Here is a 21,683-nt window from a genome sequence, read left to right on the forward strand (position 1 = left end):
TCAGTGAGTCCTAGAGAGCCTGGGGATGTCCCATCGCTGCGTCTGGGCTTTTTCTTCTCACCTCTCTGTCCCAACAGGTAATGACAGCCCTGCTGACTGGGCTGGGCCTTTGCAGAGCTGGTGACCTTCCTGAGTGCAGCCCTCCAGGTCTGGAGCTACTCCTGGTAGCTCCTCTGTGTGCCTGGACCTGGCCTCCTCTGCTCCTTTCAGTGCCTGTTTCCACCCATTGAAGGAGGTGAACACAAACCATCCTTTTATCTGGCATTAAGCTCAGGCTTTGCCTGCTTCTCTTCTAGACCTAGGGAAGTGCATTGTGTTCCCAGAAGCTAATCTTACATCTCTCCAATTTATGTAGTTCATTAAGTAAAAGGTGTTCCCATGAATCTTGGCCTGTCACATGCCCTGGACCATCTCCCCTAGAACTTGTATTCCTGCAAGAAGGACAGGCAGAGCAGTGAGCCCTGATGGAGACCAGGGCAGGACACCTAGGGTCAGTTCTGAATATCAGAGATTTTGACCCCGTGGCCACTTTTGAGCCTTCCCCAAATTTAATTCCTGGCTGGTTTCTGTAATCTAAAAGGCCTGATGTGTCTGACCCAGCAGGCAGAGCCTGGGGCTGGCAGTTGCTGCCTCTGCTGCTCACACAAGGAAGGCAGGTCATGGTTTTTGTGCAGGCTCCCATGGGTTTTCATTCACTGTGTTCCTGGCACAGTAATACCGGGCTGTGTCTGCAGGCTGGAGCCCGGTCAGACGCAGGTGCACTTGGCTGCTGGAGATGTCTCTGCTGATGGTGAGGCGGCTTTTGAGAACACTGTTATAACCAGTGCTTCCATCATACCAGATAACTCCAACCCACTGCAGCCCTTCTCCGTCTGCCTGCCGAACCCAGCTCACATCACTGCTAGTGAGAGAGAATCCAGACACGGTGCAGGTCAGGCTGAGGGTCTCTCCAGGCTTCACCACCCCAGGGCCAGACTCTTTCAATGTGATCTGGGACAGGACACCTGATGGAGAAATGAACACAGTGTTAGCTAATGGACCCTCTCTCTCTGCCTCTGCATCCCCCCGCCCCCCCCCCCCCCCCCCCCTGCCACAGGCAGCATGGTAGCAGACACTCACCGAGGGGGGCTGCCAGCAGGGACAGCAGAGCCAGTGCTGGCATCATGGTTGTTCTGGCTAATGCCCAGTGTCCTCAGCAGGTAGGAAGGGGCAGGTCTGGGGCGACACTGAGGAACCCAGATCAGGGCTGGTGCTTAATGAGGACGAGGCTTCCAGGAAATAAACAGGAAACGGGGTCATACCATTTGCATGTGCTTCTTTTATAAAGGCTTTTTGCAAATTTTACTGAACACATTGTACACCTGGCTATTGACTAACCAGGGGTTGAGACTCAAGGGGTTTAGGAGCACCCTAAAACCTGGCTGATTTGCATGGGGCACAATGCCACAGAAAAGGGAGGGAAGGTTGTTGGGAGGCCCCATCTCCTCCAAGCTCCATCTCACAGCAGGACCCAGCATGTCTGAACCATCTTGGGTTAGTTTGTCCCACCAGCTGCTGAACTTCAGAGGACAGAGCTCCCCACTTTATCTCAAATCGATTTTTCCTGCCTGGCAATTTAAGGCCATTGGTCCTTATCCTGCCCTCTGTGGCAACAGGGAACAGTCTATATCCTACATATAAGCACCTTGCAGGTGTTTGAAGGCTTCTATCAAATCAATAGAAATCTATAAATCACCCCTCAGTCGTTTCCTTTCCAGACTAAGCAGTTCTAGTTCTTCCAATGTTTCATTGTAGATCCTGCTTCCCAGACCCCTAGTCCATTTTTTTTCTCCTCACTGGGCCCTTTCCAATCTGTCAGCATCCTTCTCAGGGCCCAAAGCTGGACACAGTGATCCAGGCATGGCCTCACCAGAGCTTAGTAGAGTGGGTAAATCCATGCCTTAGATGTGCAGATCACAATCCTATGAACACAGGCCAGTGGGCTATTGCTTTCCTTTTGTCCCAACAGGGGCTGGCATTTGGGGCTCTCAGCACAAGTGCTGCACCTGGACTATTGTAACAGAAATCTCTTGGTGGGTGTCAGAAAATCCCATGCATTGTAATAAAGTGTAGAAGCATTCAGGATTTTATTTTTTCTTGCTGGATGATGAGCTCTGCTTACTGTGACTGTCCAGTGGGTTAAAAGCCACTTGCACATGCACTTCTAGCTGCTCCTGTGTAGTGCAGAATTTCAAAGCAATGCCTGAAAATTGGTGCTCCCTGCTCCTTGCTTCCCAGCACCAGTGTAAATTAATAGCTGACTCCTGTGGACTCTTCTCTGTACGGAGAGCAACCTTCCTCTTCATTGCTTCCCTGCATGCCGTGTAGATATGACCCATGAGCTCAGCCATGGCAGAGCAGGGGGAAGTGAGTTCTAGGAGGGTGGGGGTTGCAGTGGGCTGGTGCACATGAGACTTTGGAGTCTACATCCCTGGCAGTGGAGACAAGCAGGATCCCAGACCATATCCTGCCTATGGACAGGAGGACCCACGTGCCTGAAGTTGAAGTGCTTCCCCAGAGCCTGAGAGCAAGGCCAGGGTGTCCCAGGAAAGACACAAAGTACCTTGCAGCAGGGAGCAGCAGCACAGAGCCTGCAGCATCCCTGTCCTGTGAGCACAGTGTTTCTGCGTGGGAATTCAGCAAGAAGGGCTGGGCCAGGACCCTAAATACCAGTGGAGCTGGTCTTCCTTGTGTGCAACACGCTGATGCACAGGGAACACAGTTGTGGAGCCGTCCACAAGGAGAATAAAGGGAGAATGCACCCAAAGAGTTCAGGGTCTAAGGTCATCCCAGGCTGGTGACGCCCCCAGGCCAGGCCAGACCAAAGACACCCACAGCCCCAGCACTCAGCACCTTGCTCGTGTGGGAGGGAAATGCGTAGTTGCCCTGGCAACGGTGCTGCTCCCTGCAGTGTGACATCACAAGCCCAATCCTCAGTGTCAGGCCCCAGCACCATTCAGTGCTCTCACGGGATTCACCAGAGCCAGTTGCCATTGGAGCCACTAGTGCTTTTAATAATTTCACCTGTCAAGAGTGAGTGAGTTAGTTAGTTAATTAGTTGTCACCTGTCAAGAGTTCCTAATCACAGCATCTGAAGTGTGCACCTGTTGTAGATGTGAGTAGCCTTTCTCATTCGACTGGGGGGGCAGCACTGGGGACAACACATGGGCCTGTCATGGGGACTTCTGGGAGATGTGGTAAGCTGTCAGCAGGGACTCAGGTTGTGCAAGGGCCCAGGACTCAGCCCTGGTCTTGACAGTCAGTCTCCTCTTTTCCCCCTTCAGCTCAAGGGCTGTTTGTTTGCAGATGCTCCAGTGGGACAAGCTGCCACCAGTGCACCTGCACTCCAGTGACCCAGGTAAGACCTGGGCACATGCCTCCCACATGGGAGCAATGAGGGGTGGGCAGCACCGGAGGCTTCAGGGCCATGTGGCCTCCTCTCCTGGCAGGGTTTGCCTGGGCAGGCCAAGCCCATGCTGTTCCAGGTCCAACCTGGACAGACCCAGCTCCACCTCCCCCATCCCACCCCAGCTGTCACCCCCGGCTCCTCATCAGCAAGAACAGGACTGGCCCCCACTGGGTCCTCACTCTGCCCCAGGTCCTGGCCCTGCTCCCCTCTGCTCCCTTGCAGGGTGGGGCCCACATGGGCTCTGGGATCCCCATCCTCACAGTGGTGCTCAGTCTCACCCAGCCTTATGCACACCCCTCATGTCCCCTCAGCACCACATGCCACCCTGGGTGCATACGGGTGGGCAGGCAGGAGAAAGACTTCCCCATATTAAGGGCTTTCCATCTTCAACCTCCCTGGGTGAAGGCCAGGGGAGAAGGGAACCTACACCCAGTGAGTTTGGGTCCAGCCTAAGCTGGGGAGGGGCTTGTGCGGTTTCATGGGGAGGGGGCAAGGTCTCTGCATGATGGCACTCCTGGGCCTCCATTCCCAGGGGGCCAAGTTGATCCTTGGTATGCCCCCCTAATGAATTTTATAGGCAGCCATGAGATCACCTCTCAGCCTTCTTTTGTGAAGGCTGAAGAAGTCCAGGTCCCTTAGTCTCTCCTCTTAGGGCATGGCCTGTAAACCCTTAACCATATGAGTGGCCCTCCTCTGGACCCTCTCTAGGTTATCCACATCCTTCTTAAAGTGCAGTGCCCAAAACCGGACGCAGCACTCCAACTGCAGTCTGACCAATGCCGCATAGAGTGGAAGTGTATTACCTCCTTGATTCTATTTGTCATGCATTTGCTGATGCACGATAAAGTGCAGTTAGCTTTGCTGATGATTTTGTCACACTGACGACTCATGTTCATCTTGGAGTCCACTATGACTCTGAGATCCCTTTCAGCTTTTGTGCCGCTGAGAGGGTCATTTCCCAGCCAGTGGGTGTGCTAGATATTTTTATGTCCTAGGTACAGCACTCTGCACTTGTCCTTGTACTGCATCCTATTGTGTTCTGCACACTTTTCTAACCTGTCCTGGTCTGCCTGCAATGGTTCCCTACCCTCTGGAGTGCTCAGTCCACCCCATAATTTAGTATCATCCACAAACTTGGACAGATTACACATCATGCCCACATCTAAGTCACTGATGAAGACATTGAAGGGTACAGGTTCAAGGACCAAGCCCTGTGGGATACCACTACCCACATCATTCCAGGTCGATACCAACCTGTCTGCTACCACTCTCTGGGTGTGACCTCCCAAGCCAATTTGCCACTCAACGGACCATGTAAACATCTAAGTCACAGCCTCTTAATTTATTTATGAAAATGGGATGTGATACTGTATTGAAGGCCTTGTTAAAATCCAAGAAGAGGACATCCACCTCTACTCCTGTGTCTAAGCATTTTGTGACCTGGTCATAAAATGAAACCAGATTAGTCAGGCATGATCTGCCTGCTATGAATCCATGCTGGTTGTTCTGATGCATTATTTTTTCCCTCTGGACTCCTACAAATATGATCCTTAATAATCTTTTCAAAGACTTTTCTAAGGATGGAGGTGAGATTGACTGGCCTATAATTACTGGGATTCTCCTTTCTCCCCTGAATAGGGACCACATTGGTGCTCTTCCAGTCCTCCGGGACCTGCCCCAAGTGTCACGAGTGCTCAAACAGCCGTGCCAGTGGTTCTGCTATGACACCAGCCAATTCCTTCAGTACCCTCGGATGTAGCTTTTCCGGGCCGTCTGACTTGAACACATCGAGTGCATCCAGGTGACTCTGCACCAAGTTGGCATTGACAGTTGGTAGGCTGGTGTCCCTCTGTGCAACTAAGAACCCATTAGACTTATCTTGACCCTTATTCAAGAACACCAAGGCAAAAAAACTCATTGAAGAGCTCGGCCATGACCCCCCCGCCCCGTCTAATTGCTCCCACTTGTTCAGTAGGGGTCCTGTTCTGCCCTGCATCTTCCTTTTACTTCCTACATACATAAAAATAATAATAATAATACTTTTTGTTGTCTTTAATTTGTAATTTGTCATCATAGTTGACTCCAAGATGAACATGAGCCGGCAGTGCAACGAGGCCATCAAACCCAATCGCACCTTGTCGTGTATTAGCAGATGCATGACCAACAGATGAGGGAGGTGATGCTCCCCCTCTGCGGCACTAGTCAGGCTGCAGTTGGAGTGCTGTGTCCAGTTTTGGGTACCGCACTGCAGGAGGGACATGGAGGATCTGGAGAGGGTTCAGGAGGGGCCACTCGCATGATTAGTGGCCTCCGTGAAAGACCCTATGAGGAGAGGTTGAGGGATCTGAAGCTCTTCAGCCTTTACAAAAGACGACTGAGGGGTGACCTTGTAGCTGCCTACAAGTTTATCAGGGGAGGACAGCAGGGAATTGGGGATGCACTGTTTACCAGAGTGCCCCAGGGAGTAAGTAGGAATAATGGGTGCAAACTAGTGGAGAGTAAATTCAGGTTAGACATTAGGATGAAGTGTTTTACAGTAAAGGCGGCCAGAGTCTGGAACTGGCTTCCAAGAGAGGTAGTACTATCACCTAACTTGGAGGTCTGCAAGAGGAGGCTAGATAGTCACCTGGCTGGGGTCATCTGACCTCGGTCCTCTTTCCTGCCAGGGGCAGGGGGTCGGACACGATGATCCATTGGGTCCCTTCCAACTCTATAATCTATGAATGCAGGAGATAAAGCACTTTCTCCTGTTCCTTTGGCTAAACCAGCCCTGTCCATTGCAGGATGAGATGGGGCAGGCCCACCTCACTGGGAGCAGCCCAAGGAGGGTTAATGAAAGAACGAAATACCTCCCCTAGCTGTGGCCCAGCTGCAGGTGTGGTGGCCCCAACCTGCCCTGGGAGGGGCTGTGGCCGGATGGAGGAGCAAGGGATGGCACCTGGCCTTGCCCCAACATCCACTGAGAAAGATGCTTATGCAGAATCCCTTTCCCTTTGTGCCCAGCCTGCCTCTGGTCTGTGTCCCCATGACACTACCACAGACACAGTGATCCAAGGTGGTGTCTGCAGGCTTCAGGGAGGGGGATGTGGTACATGATGCTGCTGTCTGTTTATTAAGACCCTGTCCACTCCAGCTCCTTCCCAGGCAGCTGCCAGGACCAACTCCAGGTGTTACTGCTAATGACAGATGCATCACTGACTGTGCAGGTCAGGGTGAGAGTCTGTCTTTAACTCAGTACCTCTGGATGGGTGAGAGCATCCTGGTGGGGAGTCCAGGTAGCAATGGTGGGCATAGAAATTGGGGAGCTTTCAGAAGGGATGTGTGAATGAAGGGACTTGGCTGTCAATGTGAATCTGGCTTGATTTGCTGTACATAATCCGCTTCCCTTTTTGCACAGCCCAAGCCCTGCTCTGAGTCAATGTGACTCTCTTACACAGTAATACGTGGCGGTGTCTGCAGCCATTAGGGAGCGCAGCTGCAGGGAGAACTGGTTCTCTGAGGTGTCTCTGGAGATGGAGATTCGACTCTGCAAGGCTGACTTGTAGCTGGTGCTGCCATCAAAGAAAATGTGTCCCATCCACTCCAGCCCTGTCACTTGAGACTGACGGATCCAGTGCCACCATGTGTCGGTTGTAGTGATGGATTCTCCAGAGACAGCGCAGGTCAGGGTGAGGGTCTCTCCAGGCTTCACTACCCCAGGGCCGGACTGGACCAGCTGCCCTTGGGATAGCACACCTGGAAACAGAAAGGCTGGAGTGAACAACTCATCTTATATTTGGGGATGAGGGCAGCTGTGTTCCCAACTGAGTGAATAGCAAGACTGATTGTAGGGAACAGCCCCCTGAGACACCAACCTGGGGTGAGGAGGGAGAGGAAGGAAAGGAACAGCCATAATGATGCCATCATGTGCTGAGAGAGGCAGTGTCTGCCCAGAGCTGCCAGTTCCTCCCGCAGGGCTGGTACCATAGCCCTGTACGAGCTGGAATTTAACCGGGGAACTCAGGGCTGGGATTTGCATTAAAGGTGCCCCTGGGGAAGAGCCCTGCCCAGGAGGCCTGTCTCTCCTCTCTGCCCTCCCTCACGGCTCAGCTACCCACTCTGCTTTGCAACCAGCTTCTTTTTCCACCTCTGCCTGCTTTCTCTCTCTCTCTCTCTCTCTCTCTCTCTCTGGCCTAGTTCCTCTCTCTTGTACCTACTCTCTCTCTCTAGCCCCTTGGAATCCTGTTCCCTTCAAACCCCTGCCCCCCCTGCCCTAGCTTGACTCTGGCCTGGCCCCCACACAGGACGAGGGGGTCAAGCCTATGCTGAGCCCCAGCAGCTTTGTCTCACTGCCAAGCAGGCAATACCCTGTGCCCAGTAGCAGGACACAGAGCCAAAGTTTCTGTCTCCTGGCCCTGCCTGGACAAGGGGTTCTTGGGGGACACTTAGAAACTAACAACCCATCTTCCCTCTCCCCAGGCTAGAGATACTCCCTGCATGGAGACCTGTGTCCTGGAAGCCCAGGGAGGGCCTGTAAGAGCAGTAAGAGGAGCCCTGGACCAAGAACGTCCTGGCTTGGGGAGCAGCATGCACGTACAGCAGATATCTGGTGATGGTTTATACTGAAACAAGTCTGTATTTCAGAGAGTTTTCAGACAAGCTCACAGGCCCCAAGTGCCTTCTCATGTCTGGGGAAGAAGTAAGTAAAGCCAGAGCTAAGTAGCAAGAAAAGCAATGATTTGTGCTTAGTCCTGTTTGCTGCAGGTGTTTTGTGCATTGCCTTTGAGCAGAAGTCAGGGAGGGAGACTTGTAATTAGGAAGGTCCAGGAAAAGTATGAGGCAAGGATTTTTTGTTGTTGTTCTAAGATGTTGTATTGCCCCAAAAGTACAGATGAGACATATGTTAGATGCCCTTTCTAGCACAAAGGGCCCTTCCTCTGGTCTGGACATGTTTCTCTCTCAGTTGCACTCTCTCTGAGCACAGGTGATGAGTGTTGCTGCCCTTTGTTCTTGATGCCGGTTGGGAGAATGGATGACAGCTACAAGTACTGATTGGGAAAGAGGATTTCTCTCTGCTTTCTAGTTGGTCACTGCAATGTGTTGTGTCTGGTTCCCAACGGGGCTCTTTTGGGGTGTCTGTGTTGAGCACAGGCAGGGGTTGGGGATATGGTGGGTATCTTGTGCTCTCCTCAGTGCAGCTGTAGTTAGGGGGGTCTACAATCCTGGCTGTAGCCAGCATCTGCCTTGGTCTGTCTGGGCTGGTGGCCTTTACTGCAGCCCTCAGGTCAGTGCATGTAGTGGTGGGGGGGGACTGTCCTGGGTGCTGTTTGTGGTATGGAGGAAATTATTTAATAGATTTCATAGATGTTTAGGATCAGAAGGGACCTTAGCAGATCATTGAGTCCAACCCCCTGCCCTGGGCAGGGAAGAGTGGTGCACAGTGCCCTGTATTCAGTGTGTGCAGGCTCCGGGGTGCTTGCTCTGGGAGTCTCTCAGCCCTTCCTCAGACGAGTTGATTTAATGGGGCCTGAGCTCAGGGAGCTCACTCTGAAGTGGGATCTGGGCAGTGCAGGAGTGGCAAGCAGGGCTCTGGGGGTTAGAGCCTGGGTTGGGCTCTGCTCCGATGAGTATTCTGCCTCCGTGTTCTTGAACAGGGGTCAAGATAAGTCTCCTAAAGGGTTCTTAGCTGGGCATCAGAGGGACACCAGCCTACCAAATGTTGACACCGACTTGGTGCACTTAGATGGACTGGATATGTTCAAGTCAGCAGGCCCAGATGAGCTGCATCTGAGGATAGTGAAGGAATTGGCCGGTGTCATAGGAGAACCACTGGCATGGCTGTTTGAACACTCATGGCACTTGGGTCAGGTCCCGGAGCACTGGAAAAGGGCCAATGTGGTCCCTATTTTCAAGAAGGGGAGGAAGGAGGATCCAAGTAATTATAGGCCAGTTAGTCTCACCTCTATCCTTGGAAAAGTCATTGAAAAAAGTATTAAGGTTCATAAGTGTGGGACTCCAGCAAGAAAATAATGCATCAGGGCAACCAGCATGGATTTGTAGCAGGTAGATCATGCCTGACCAATCTGGTTTCTTTTTTGACCAAGTCATAAAACACTTAGATGCAAGAGTAGAGCTGGATGTCATTTTTTGGATTTTAGGAAGGCCTTTGATACAGTATCTCAGTCCATTCTCATAAATAAATTAAGAGGCTGTGACATAGATGATTATACAGTCCAGTGGGTGGCAAATTGGCTTGGCGATTGCACCCAGAAAGTGGTGGTGGATGGGTTGGTCTTGACCTGGAAGGATGTGGGCAGTGGCGTACCACAGGGCTCGGTCCTTGGACTTCTTCAGTGTCTTCATGAGTGACTCAGATGTGGGCATGAAGTGTACTCCGTCTGAGTTTGTAGATGATACTAAATTATGGGGTGAAGTGCACACTCCGGAGGGTAGGGAACCATTGCAGGCAGACCTGGCCCAGTTGGAAAAGTGTGCAGAACAATAGGATGCCATTCAACAAGGACAAATGCAGAGTGCTACACCTAGGACATAAAAATATCCAGCATACCTACTAGCTGGGAAATGACCCGTGTGGCAGAAGGCGACCTCTGTGTCTCCCCAAAAACTCTGCTCTGTGACAATTTGGTTAGGATGGGCCCTGCAGAGGATACATACCTTACCCTATCTCTTTAGGTAACCCGAGCTGGATGCATTGCTGAGGGAGGGGGAAACCTGCTCCCTCTGCCTATGTGACTGGCATCACATACCTGGGTGAGGGGCTTGGGCACCCTGGTGGGCTAGAGACTGCCAGTATGCCCAGCAACCAGTGATGCATTTCAAAGTGGTTGGCTGATAGCCAACAGGTGCTGCCCTCCATTGGACCAGGTAAATGAGGTTATAAGGTCTATATAAGTTAAGGACTGCCCAGGAGGAGGGGGCAGCAGGCATATGAGAGAGAGAGAGAGAGAGAGAGAGAGAGAGAGAGAGAGAGAAAAGCTGAACCATCTGAAACTTGCTTTTTGCACTTTCTCTCAAAGTGAAAAGGGATCTTGGAGTCATAATGAACTCCAAGATGAACATGAGTTGTCAGTATGATGAAATTGTAGCAGGGCACTAAGGTGTCTGCTCCTTTTAGAGCAGAGATAAGAACCCAGGTGCAGGTTGCCAGGACAACTGGTTAATGAGGTAATTGGCTGCACCTGGTCAGCTGGCTGGAGGAGGCAGGGCCCTAGGCCCATATAAACCCCAGGGCTGGGACCAGGCAGTTAGTCCCTTACCAGCAGCCAAAGGGGAAGGAGCCTCCAGGAGAAGGAAGGGCCCAGAGATGTGGTAGCTGGTAGATACGCTACCCTTAGAGCAAAGGGAACACCAGGAGCCCATAAGGTATCCTTGCCTACTAGCACAGAGCATCAGAGAGGGAGTTTTACTCGTTTAAAGGGGCAAAGCATGATGTGAGCTCTGCGTTAAGTTACAGCCTAGGGACTCGTGGTGGTTGAGTGTGTGTTGTCTGATAACCTGTGGTTTGGGTGAGGCTAGTTTGGGAAGGAGGAGGCCTCATAGGGGCCCACTGCAGCGTGGGGGCCCTGGTGCCAGAGAGGGCACAGCATTTGGGGGGCACAGAGCCCGGCGCCAGAGAGGGCACCACACTTGAGACAGGGCTGCGAAGAGCCCAATGAGGACAAGGAGACCAATTAATAAGAGGCCTAGGCAAGACAATGCCTGTATCATCTGTGAGGTTTGGGGCATGGTAAAGGAGTGGTTGGAGCCATGCATACAGCCCATAAGGCTAAGAGGCTCAGGAACCATACACAGTGAAGTGGGACGTTAAAGGTGGGTACAAACAACAGGGTTAATAGGATCTAGCCCAACCGTGTCCAAAACTAAAGCTCAAGGGCAGGCTCCCTATATTTATTATACCAACAAGATGTGGCGGGCGAGAACAAGGGTGCTTGTAGGGTGAAGGACTGGCACGGTTAAGGACCTAGGGGGGTAACACAGCCACCCTTAGGTACCCCATCTTCCTACAGAAATCATCAGCAAAGCTAACCACACTTTATCATGCATTAGCAGATGCATAACAAATAGAGCCAAGGAGGTGGTACTTCCACTCTGTGCAGCATTGATCAGACTGCAGTTGGAGTACTGCATCCAGTTTTGGGGGCTGTACTTCAAGAAGGATGTGGGTAACCTCGAGAGGGTCCAGAGGAGGGCCACTCATATGGTTAAGGATTTGCAAGCCAAGCCCTATGAGAAAAGGCTTCACCACCCCAGGGCCAGACTCCTTCAGCGTGACCTGAGACAGGACACCTAACAGAGAATTGAACACATTGTTAGATAGTGGACACTCTCTCATCCTGCTTCCTATTTTCCTGTTCCCCCAGCATAGGAGAGAGTCACCCACGGGAGTTGCTAGAAGGATGAGCAAAGCCAGTGCAGGTGTTATGGCCATTCTGGCTGATGCCTGGTGTCCCCAACAGGCAGGAGGGTCAGGTCTTGGCAAGCACTGAGATACTGAGAACCAGGGCTGGTATTTAAAGAGGAACCTTGCAGGAGTCGAGCAGGAAATGGGGCTGCACCTTTTGCATGTGCTTGTTTTATTAGGCCCTTTGCAGAGCTTAGTGAGCATAATGCCAATCTGGCTGTTGACTAAAGGGGCTCTGAGAGCCAAGGGGTTTCGGAGCCTGGATAAACAAAGAAAGACCCACAGGAGTTTTGGATTTGCTTCTGGCCAGATTTTATCGAGGCAAAACCTCCCATGGTCTGGGCCTTTCCTTCTCTCCCAGCGAAAAATCCATTCCCTGGTGTGGTGTTGTGAGCGCTCTGTGCGGGATGGGTCCATGCTGCTTCAATGTGCAATTGGTGGATTGAGCCCCAGAACCCTGGGGGTGCCTTACTTTATTCAGACAATCCCTGTCCTGGGGCAGAAGTGGCAACCTACTTCATAACAGGTGAGGGAATGATACCCCCAGAACAAAAAATTCTAAATAAATTGGAGATGTTTGTTTGCAGGGGGAGGGAATCCCAGGGTGTGAGGGTTTAATGCTGTGAATTTCCTTCTTGTCTGGGGAACTGGCTCTCATTTGAGATGACAAATGATGGAATTGGGGGGAAAAAAGAGCATAAACTTACTTCCTTTCCTGACAGCACAGTTGGTCCTTTGTATTCGCTCTGTACTTATCTCTGCCCATGCAGGTGTGCTGGGTGTCTCTACCCTGTGGTGCATGTGTGTCGGGGAGAATGCTGCATGCATGGATCTGGTATGTCCATCTGTATCACAACATGTGGATGTGCACTCATCTGGTGTGTGGGATAGGAGATAGGGCCAGGTCAGTCAGGGATACAACCCATCTGGCACACCCTTGGGCACCTAAATCTTTCTGATGCCTGTAGAAAACCTGAGTATCCTGAGGTGGCTAAGGCTTTGGAGCCTAGTCCTGCACAGCTGCATAAAGCCCAACCCCTGGGTGTTTTGAGGCCTACTGGAGTAGCTCAGATTTCCCCAGGACTTTCCCCCTCTACCTGCAGGGTATGGGCAGTGCTGAAGCTGCCCTTGAGTGCTGTGTGATGGGGCATCTCCCAGAGCAGAGCCCAGGGCTGGGGAGCCCCATCCTGCCCTGTGTGTGTGCAGGCTGCCAGAGGCTGGGGCTGGGCCCAGTCCTATCAGCATCCTCTTGTTCAGCTAGGGTCTCTTGTAGCTGCTCCCAGTAGTCCCTGGACTAGTCCCTGCAGCTATGCCCAGGACTGGCCCTGGTGTTGACTGGTATGGAGATATGGCCCACGGTCTCGGTCATGTCAGAGGACAGCACCAAGTCATTGTGTCTCTCCATGGCCCCAGGACCTCGCTCTGTCCATGTTTAGGACAGACTGGACATGACCCCTGAGGAGAGGCAGCTGTCCCATCACTCCTTTGTGTTAAAAGACAGGGCTGCACAAGGATGCCCCCCACCATGGGCCCCAAGGGCCTGGGAGGGCCTGGCTGTGGCTGTCTCAGTGTCCCCAGCTGGACCTGTTTCCTGCATGAGCTCCAGGGGAGAAGCACGGGTCTCCTGACTGCTCCATGCCCCCTTGCTTCCTGCCCTGGCTTGCTTCTGACTCCTGGGTCCATCTCCCTGCAGCACCAAGCCCTGACCGCCCACAGCCACACTGGGTCCCTGATGCTTCTGGCGAGGACAGGGCTGTTTTCTGTCCTGTTCCTTGTACAGGGAGGGGCTGTGCAGCTGAAGCACAGGGATCTGCCTGAGGAAAGGGCTGCAGCTCTGACCAGGCTGCATGCTCCAGTGTTGGCCAAGCTGCTCAGGCTGAGGTGACTGCACGAGGCTGAGGGATCTGGGAGCCTGGTGCCCAGGCCAGCTGGGTGGGATCTGCAGGGCAGAGTCACTGAGGCTCCCTGGAGCACCCCCTGCAAGCAAGGCCGGGTCCTTCTCTAGGGTTGTCTCCTCCCCGGTCACACTTGGCCCCAGCTGTGGGGATCTGGGACTGTCCTGGTCAGACTCCCAGCACCTACCAGCCAGAGGCTGCATCCAGCATTGCTCCTCCCTGTGCTATGGCTTGTGGGTGTTTCCCAGGGGTGCGAGTGTTGGAGAAGCCCCATCCAGTCTGTCTGGGACATTTGCAAGCAGTCCTGGCCCTGGCTGTGTGAGGTGCTGGGGCGGTCCCCAGGGCCCGGGGTCTCCTGGCTGGCTGGGTCTGAGCTGGCTGCTGCAAGGAGGAGGATGGATGCTCAGGCCAGGCTGCTGCTGCCCAGCTGGGCAGGAACCAGGTGCTCTGTGTTCCCCACTGTGCGTCATTCCCACTGCCCATGGAAGGGGCTGGAGCCCAGAAGCAGGAATGTGCCTGCTGATCTGTTCAGGCCCTGGCTGCTGCTCGCTGTTGGACCTGAGCTGGCTGGAGCTTTGCACAGAAGTTTTTGTATTTGTATTAGGCACAGAAGGCGTCTCATCACTGTGACCTTTTGCACAGTGACAACAGGCTGTGTCCTCCACTCTCAGCCTGTTCATCTGCAGGTACAAGGGGCTGCTGGAGTCGTCTCTGGTCTGGAGATGGTGATTTGCCCCTTCACCACAGCACTGTAGCGTGTGGTGAGGTTAGCAGTACTTTATACTTGTGACCCGTTCCAGCCTCTCCAGGTCTTGCAGAAGAGGGGCGGAGAATCTTCAAGTGTCCTCACATCCCCTCCAGACTCCACAGGCAGCAACTGGGACTGGAAAACTGGGGAGAAAAGAGCATGATTTGGGGTCCTGTCCCTGCCATCCTATGCCAAAACCCATGGAGCCAGGCGGGCACTCACTGCATATTTTCCATTGGCCTTTGGATCAGGTGAGGATTATTATTTGTTGTTCCCTGGGGCTCTGCAGGGAGGTGTGGTAGGGGGTTCAGGACTAACTTGACAGGACAGCGAGGAAGAAGAGGAGAGATTTCACAATTCAAAAAGGATGTGGAGAAGCTTGAGAGAGTCCAGAGAAGAGCCATGCGCATAATCAGAGGTCAGGGAAGCAGACCCTATGATGACAGGCTGAGAGCCCTGGGGCTCTTTAGCCTGGAAAAGCGCAGGCTCGGGGGTGATCTGATGGCCACCTATAAGTTTATCAGGGGTGACCACCAGTATCTGGGGGAACGTTTGTTCACCAGAGCGCCCCAAGGGATGATGAGGTCGAATGGTCACAAACTACTTCAAGATTGTTTCAGGCTGGACATAAGGAAGAACTTCTTTACTGTCCGAGCCCCCAAGGTCTGGAACAGCCTGCCACCGGAGGTGGTTCAAGCGCCTTCATTGAACACCTTCAAGATGAAACTGGATGCTTATCTTGATGGGATCCTATGACCCCAGCTGACTTCCTGCCCCTGGGGCAGGGGGCTGGACTCGATGTTCTTCCGAGGTCCCTTCCAGCCCTAATGTCTATGAAATCTATGAGATCCCCAGGATGACATAGTGCTGGGTTGCAGGGGGGCACAGGCCCCTGGTCACTCCTTGCTAATTCCAGCCCTGCAGGGCCAGAGGCTGCCAGAATTTGAGGCCTCTGCAGCACTGGATGTCCATCTTTTGCTCCTCTTAGAGCCCCATTCTGACTCCAGCCCTCCAGCACCATCTCTGGGAATGGGAGGGTCCAGTGTGATGGAGGGCTGGACCAGAGGGGTTGAATGCAAGTCCTGTATGTGGGGTCCTGACTGTGCGGTCACCATGTAGATGCTCACTGCCTTCCCCCTCAGTCTCCTCTGTGTCTCTGATGTCCCTGACTGAGGGTCTGCACTGTCAGTGAGTTAACCTGGGGGTTGTGTTGCTGCCCCAGTGGTGCGGGTGTAGGCACTGGGGACCCTGTTCCCAGGTACCCTGAGGCCCCTGCCCTTCACTGATGACTACACTACAGAATGGGGCTGCTGGTTCTGCCCAAGCAGGGGAGTAAGGGGCCTTAGCCCCAAATTTAGGAGTTTGACTGTTGGGCTTTGCCAAATTGAATTTTGAACTGATTTGACCTTGAAAAAGATTTTAAAAAAGAAGAAAAAAAGTTCTTTTGTGCAGCAGGAAGGGAGCAATGCTGCAGCTGAGGTTGTCCAGGAAATGGTAAGATACCTGGGGTTATTGGGTGAGGTCTTAGTTGGAAAAACTGCAGTTTGGGCTCCCAGGTGGACTATATTCCTGATCACCTTTGCCTGGCAGGGCCCTCATGCGGGGATTGTCAGAGGAGGGAGCACTGGGAGCCCAGTTCCCCCATGATTCCCTAAGCCCTCCTAGATCCTGTGACCTTTCCCCCTGCCCAAACCCTCAGGGATGTAGACAGCTTGGCACCAGGCAGCCTGTCTCCTTCCCTGTGCAGGGTAGTTCCCAGGTCATAGGCACTTACTTTTATTTTTTGCTGTGGGTAGCGGGGCTAAGATGATGGACATGAGGAAAGTTTTACATATTTCAGGGGACAGAGCTCTTCTGAAGGGGCCCAGGGCCCCCAGACCCCCTTACCTACTCAATGCCTCTGTCCCAGGTCATCTTCTGCCCAGTATCTTCTCCTGGGTCACAGCAGGGAGTGACCTGCAGGCTGCCACGTCCTCTTGGGATAGGGCTGGTGTAAGTGGGGGCTGGTGTGAAAACACAGACTCAGGTGAGGGAGATCCCTTACCCTCCATCAATGCTGACCTTGTGAAGGAACACCTTGAGAGGCTGGCTACCTTCAAGTCAGCTGGCCCTGACAATCTGCACCCCAGAGTACTCAAGGAGCTGGCGAGCGTCATAGCCCAACTTCTGGCACGGATCTTCAAGAACTCCTGGCGCTCTAGTGAAGTGCCTGAAGATTGGAAGAAGGCCAATGTGGTGCCTATCTTCAAGAAAGGGAGGAAAGTGGATCTGGCAAACTACAGGCCCATCAGCCTGACCTCTGTCCCAGGGAAGGTCCTGGAAAAAAAATTATCAAAGAGGCCATCCTTAACAGACTGGCCAATGGCAACATCCTGAGGGATAGCAAGCATGGGTTTGTTGTGGGTAGGTCTTGCCTGACCAATCTTATTTCCTTTTACAACCAGGTGACCTATCACCTGGATTGATGTCATATATCTTGACTCTAAAAAATCCTTCCATCTGGTATCCCATGATCACCTCTTGGCAAAACTGGCCAACTGCAGCCTCATCCTCACCACGATCCACTGGCTGGGGAATTGGCTCCGTGGTCAGACCCAGAGGATGGTGGTTGATGGAAGTCAATCGTCATGGTATCCTGTGACCAGCGGGGTCCCTCAAGGCTCTGTCCTAGGGCCTGTATTGGTCAACATCTTCATTAATGATGTCAACATTGGTGTCAGAAGCAGACTCGCCAAGTTCACAGATGACACCAAACTCTGGGGTAAAGCATCCACACCTGAGGACAGAAGGACGACAGGCTCAGGAAATGGGTGGACAAGAACCTGATAGTATTTAACACTGAAAAATACAAGGTTCTCCACCTCAGGAGGAAAAACCTGCAGCACGCTTATAGTCTCGGCAGTGCCACGCTGGCTAGCACTATGGACAAAATGGACTTGGGGGGCATCAATGACCACAAGATGAACATGAGCCTTCAATGCGATGCTGCAGCTAGTAAAGCGACCAAAACGCTGGCTTGCATCCATAGATGCTTCTCAAGCAAATCCCAGGACATCATTCTCTCGTTGTACTCAGCCTTGATGAGGCTGCAGCTGGAGTACTGCATTCAGTTTTGGGCTCCACAATTCAAAAAGGATATGGAGAAGCTTGAGAGAGTGCAGAGGAGAGCCACATGCATAATCGGAGATCAGGAATACAGACCTTATGATGAGAGGCTGAGATCCATGGGACCCTTTAGCCTGGAAAAGTGCAGGTTCAGGGGTGATCTGGTGGCCACCTACAAGTTTATCAGGGGTGCTCACCAGGCTCTGGGAGAATTGTCTGTTCACCAGAGCGCCCCAAGGGATGACATTGTTGAATGGTCACAAACTCCTCCATGACTGTTTCAGGCTGGACATAAGAAAGAACTTTACTGTCCAAGCCCCCAAGGTTCAGAATAGCTTGCTGCCAGAGTTGATTCAAGTGCCTGCCTTCAAGAGACATTTAGATATTTATCTTGCTGGGATCCTATGATCCCTGCTGACTTCCTTCCCCTGGGGCAGAGGGGTGGACTTGATGATCTTCTGAGGTCTCTTCCAGCCCTAGCATCTATGAATCTATGAGTTCTTGCCCATGCTGCTTTAACTTCCAGAACTTGCTTTCACTTGTATCCAGTTCCCATCATCAGCTGGATCCAGTCAGCAGAGGGAGTGGTGGGAGGCCAGGCGTGATGGGCTCCAAAGCCAGTGTCTCCATTTTGCCCATGGGTTTGGGTGGCCAGGGTAGTTGTGAATTGCCATCCCCAGCCCCAGCTCCTGAAAGGAATCTGCAGGTCTGGGAGTCTCCCAGGGGCCCAGGACAAGGCCAGCTGCTCTTCCCATGGTCTTTTGCAGGCAGCAACTGCTATCTGTTGACTCTGGCAATGAGCTGCAGATACCACAAAGCTGGGCAGCACACTCTGTTCCCCCCAGGGGTTGCTTTACCTACATGTTGCTTAGTCAGTGGGATATAACCTTGCCTGAGTCAATCAGCCTGGGTCCTGTCTACTTACAAGGTAATGTTCCCATTGGGCTTCACAGAGGCCTGGGTATGGGAGCCCAGAGAGAGGCATGACCAGAAGTTGAAGCTCCTTTTCTCTACAGCTCATATGGCCTCAGTACAGAGCTTATGGGCTTTGATGTGTGTATGGGGGAGCAGGTTGCTCTGGGGTGATAAATCTTTGTCCCTCTGAGTCCCAGGTGGCCCTGTGCAGCTTGGCCTCATTTGTGGGGGCACCAGCATGAGGGGAGAGAAGATGTGCGAGGGGTCTCCACAGACCCCCTGTTTCCTGTGGTCTTTCAGTGCCTGTTTGTAGAGCAGGGTTAAAGGAGAGCTTGGGAATGCACCCAGACTCAGGGATTGCCTAGGATAGGACAAATACAACGTGCTTTGAAGGATCAGTGCAGGGGGCAGGTCATTGCCAGGGGGCAGCTTTAGGGAGCTGAGGGGCACCTGGAGCTGGTCTCAGCCTGTTAGTGTTGGTAAGATAGTGTCTGCTGCTCTCTGCTGGCCTGAACAGCCCACAGCTGTGCAAGGTTTTTGTATGAAGCCCAGGAGGTTTGAAATCACTGTGTGTCTGGCACAGTAATACTGAGCTGTGTCCTCGACTTTCAGGCTATCCATCTGCAGGTATACAGTGCTGCTGGACTCCACCCTGGAGATGGTGAATCGTCCCTTAACAGCGCTGTTGTACTCTGCTGTGAGACCATTACTTGGGTTGCGAATCACTGCAACCCACTCCAGGCCCTTCCCAGGAGCCTGGCGAGCCCAGTCCATGTAGAAGTTGCTGAAGGTGAATCCCGAGGCTTTGCAGGAGAGGCGCAGAGACCCCCCGGGCTTCTGAACTCCCCCTCCGGACTCCACCAGCTGCACCTGGGACCAGGCACCTGGGGAGAAAAATTCTGTAAGCATTGCATCCCTGCAGGGCCTACCCCACAGCCCCTGGAGCCATGGGGAAGCATCCTGCTGATCTGAGCCTGCTCCATGTCAGGGGAAGGAGGTTCCCTGGGGTCTCTGAGGAGCCTGGGGAAGGGTGGGGGCTGGGGAATTACATGGCAGAGCTGCCAGGAGGAACATAAACTTCTCCCAAGATGTCATCTTCTCGCTGGGGCTGAAGAGAGACTGATGGGCAGTGCCAGACCACGTGTCCCCCTGCTCCCTTCTGACTCAGAGGCTGAACCTGTGTCAGGTTTATGCAGGGGCCGAGGCCCTGGATTTGCATCTCTGTCCTGCCCAGCTGCTTTCCTGCCCCAGCCCTTCCTACAAAGGCTTGTGGGATTCAGCTATAAAAGTGCCTTGTCCCTCAGGTCAGTGCCATGGGCCCCCCAGGAAGGTGTCTCACTGCTGTCTCCTGCCCACAGCTCTGGCTGTGTCTGCTCTGGGTAGCATGGGTGTGTGCATGTGGCCAGGATGTAACTACCCTAGGATTTCTCTGCATCCCCGGTAGTGGTTGTGTGCAGGCAGGGGCTCAGGGCCTGGAGATTTCCAACTCTCCTGTGGGCCAAGGGGTCTCCCTGGGCAGTGCTGTATGACTGTGACAAGCGGCTTGGGCAGAGACTTAGGCTGCTCCTCAGAAAAGCCCTGGAGGTCCACTTCCCTCTCTGGTCACTGCAGACCGCTGGCTTTGGCTGTGGTTCTTCAGATCCCAACCCTGCCTCTGCTGGGCTTTTGTGACTGTGGGCGCTGTCACTTTCTAGCCCGTGGCTCTCACCAGGCTGCTCAGGGTAGCAGCAACTCTCTTCAGGCATCTCTCACAAGATGTTTGGGTCTGTCTGGACCTACTGTCCTGGATCAGGCATGGCTGTGGGACTTATCTGAGGCTTGAGATCTCAGAGATGCTGGGACCAGGTCCATGATGCTTGTGGGGTGGGAGCAGTCACCTCTGGATCTCATGGGGTGGTGGAAAGGTGCCCCTGTGTGAGCAGGGTGAGGTTAGCAGAGGCACTGGGGACCAGATGTGACTCTTTGTCATCTTTATCACCCTGTCCAAAGGATGTACTATCAGACTCACGAACTAGCAGACCAGGCCCAGGGGTTTGATGCTGTGTTTAAAATCACCCTGGTTCTTTCCTTGTGTAACACGGGAGGAGGGAACACACTGGACATGGCTGCGGAGGATCCCTAAGTGTGGAGGTGGCAATGGGAGGCTTGTGTGAAAGAGTCTTTATGGTTCTGTACCTGGAGCTGCTGCTTCTCTTTTTCCTCTCACAGACCTGATTCTTGCCTCTAACCCCCAGGCCAAGGAGGTGGAGGATGCTGTAGATCCAGGATAAAAAGACCCCAAAAGGGCAAAGCTGTGGTCATTGAGTTCTGGAGACCCCCAGCACTGTGTACGTGGCAGTCATGTCCCTGTACTGCACAGTAATCACATCCCCCTTTTGCACAGCCTCTGCCCTGCCCTGCATCTGTGTCTTCCCTGGCACAGTAATGCATGCTGTGGTGTATGCAGCTGTCAGGGACACAGCTCCAGGGAGAACTGGTTCTTGGAGGCACCTTGGCTGATGGTGATTCTGCCTTTCAAGGTGCTGGTATGGTCTGTGCTCCAGCTGGATAAGTAGTATATTTGCCCAGCCCATTTCAGCTGCACTTGAGCTGCGCGTCCCACAAAGCTGGGCAGCGCGCTCTGCTCCCCTCATAGAAAGCAAACCCATAAGTGTCATTGAGTCAATCAGACTGGGCCCTATCTACTTACCAGCTGACTTTCCCATTGGGCTTCAGGGAGGTCTGGGAAGAGGAGCAGGAAGAACGGCCTGAGCAGAAGCTGGAGCTACTTCTCTCTGCAGTTCATATGACCTCCATGCAGAGCTCATGGGCTTTGACATGTGTGTATGGGGGAGCAAGTTGCTCTGAAGTACAAAGATTTATCACCCCAGAGTCCCAGATGGGTCCTGTGCCAAAATAGCACAGACTTTCCAAGGTCCTTGGATGTTTCTGGTGGCAGAGAAGTGTCTGGTAGAAAGGGCTGAAGTCCCTAAAGGAGTTGGGCTCACAGGGCCAGTATTGAAAAACTCCTCAGGCTCTAAAGGAGGGGAAGAGACACCTCATTTGTCCTACAGTCCCCGGGGCCTTTTTCTTCCCTTATTGCAATGGACATGGGCTTCTGGAAACATAGGGAATCCCTCTGCTTCTCCAGTGAGGAGTCCAGATTGCAGCTCAGCCCTGCCCTGTCAGCAC

At 53.0% G+C, this 21,683-nt stretch overlaps 2 gene segments (V, D, J or C); both read right to left on the reverse strand.

Annotated features, from left to right (window-relative positions):
- Window positions 1–657: 657 nt before the first annotated feature.
- On the reverse strand, window positions 658–1,239 carry LOC106723296. The segment is given in 2 exon segments: window positions 658–1,004; window positions 1,120–1,239. Coding segments are annotated over 2 exon segments (393 nt in total).
- Window positions 1,240–18,974: 17,735 nt separating this feature from the next.
- On the reverse strand, window positions 18,975–19,666 carry LOC106723297. The segment is given in 2 exon segments: window positions 18,975–19,396; window positions 19,562–19,666. Coding segments are annotated over 2 exon segments (468 nt in total).
- Window positions 19,667–21,683: the final 2,017 nt, after the last annotated feature.

This window comes from Alligator sinensis, unplaced genomic scaffold (assembly GCF_000455745.1).
Source record: "Alligator sinensis unplaced genomic scaffold, ASM45574v1 scaffold2121_1, whole genome shotgun sequence".
NCBI lineage: Eukaryota > Metazoa > Chordata > Crocodylia > Alligatoridae > Alligator > Alligator sinensis.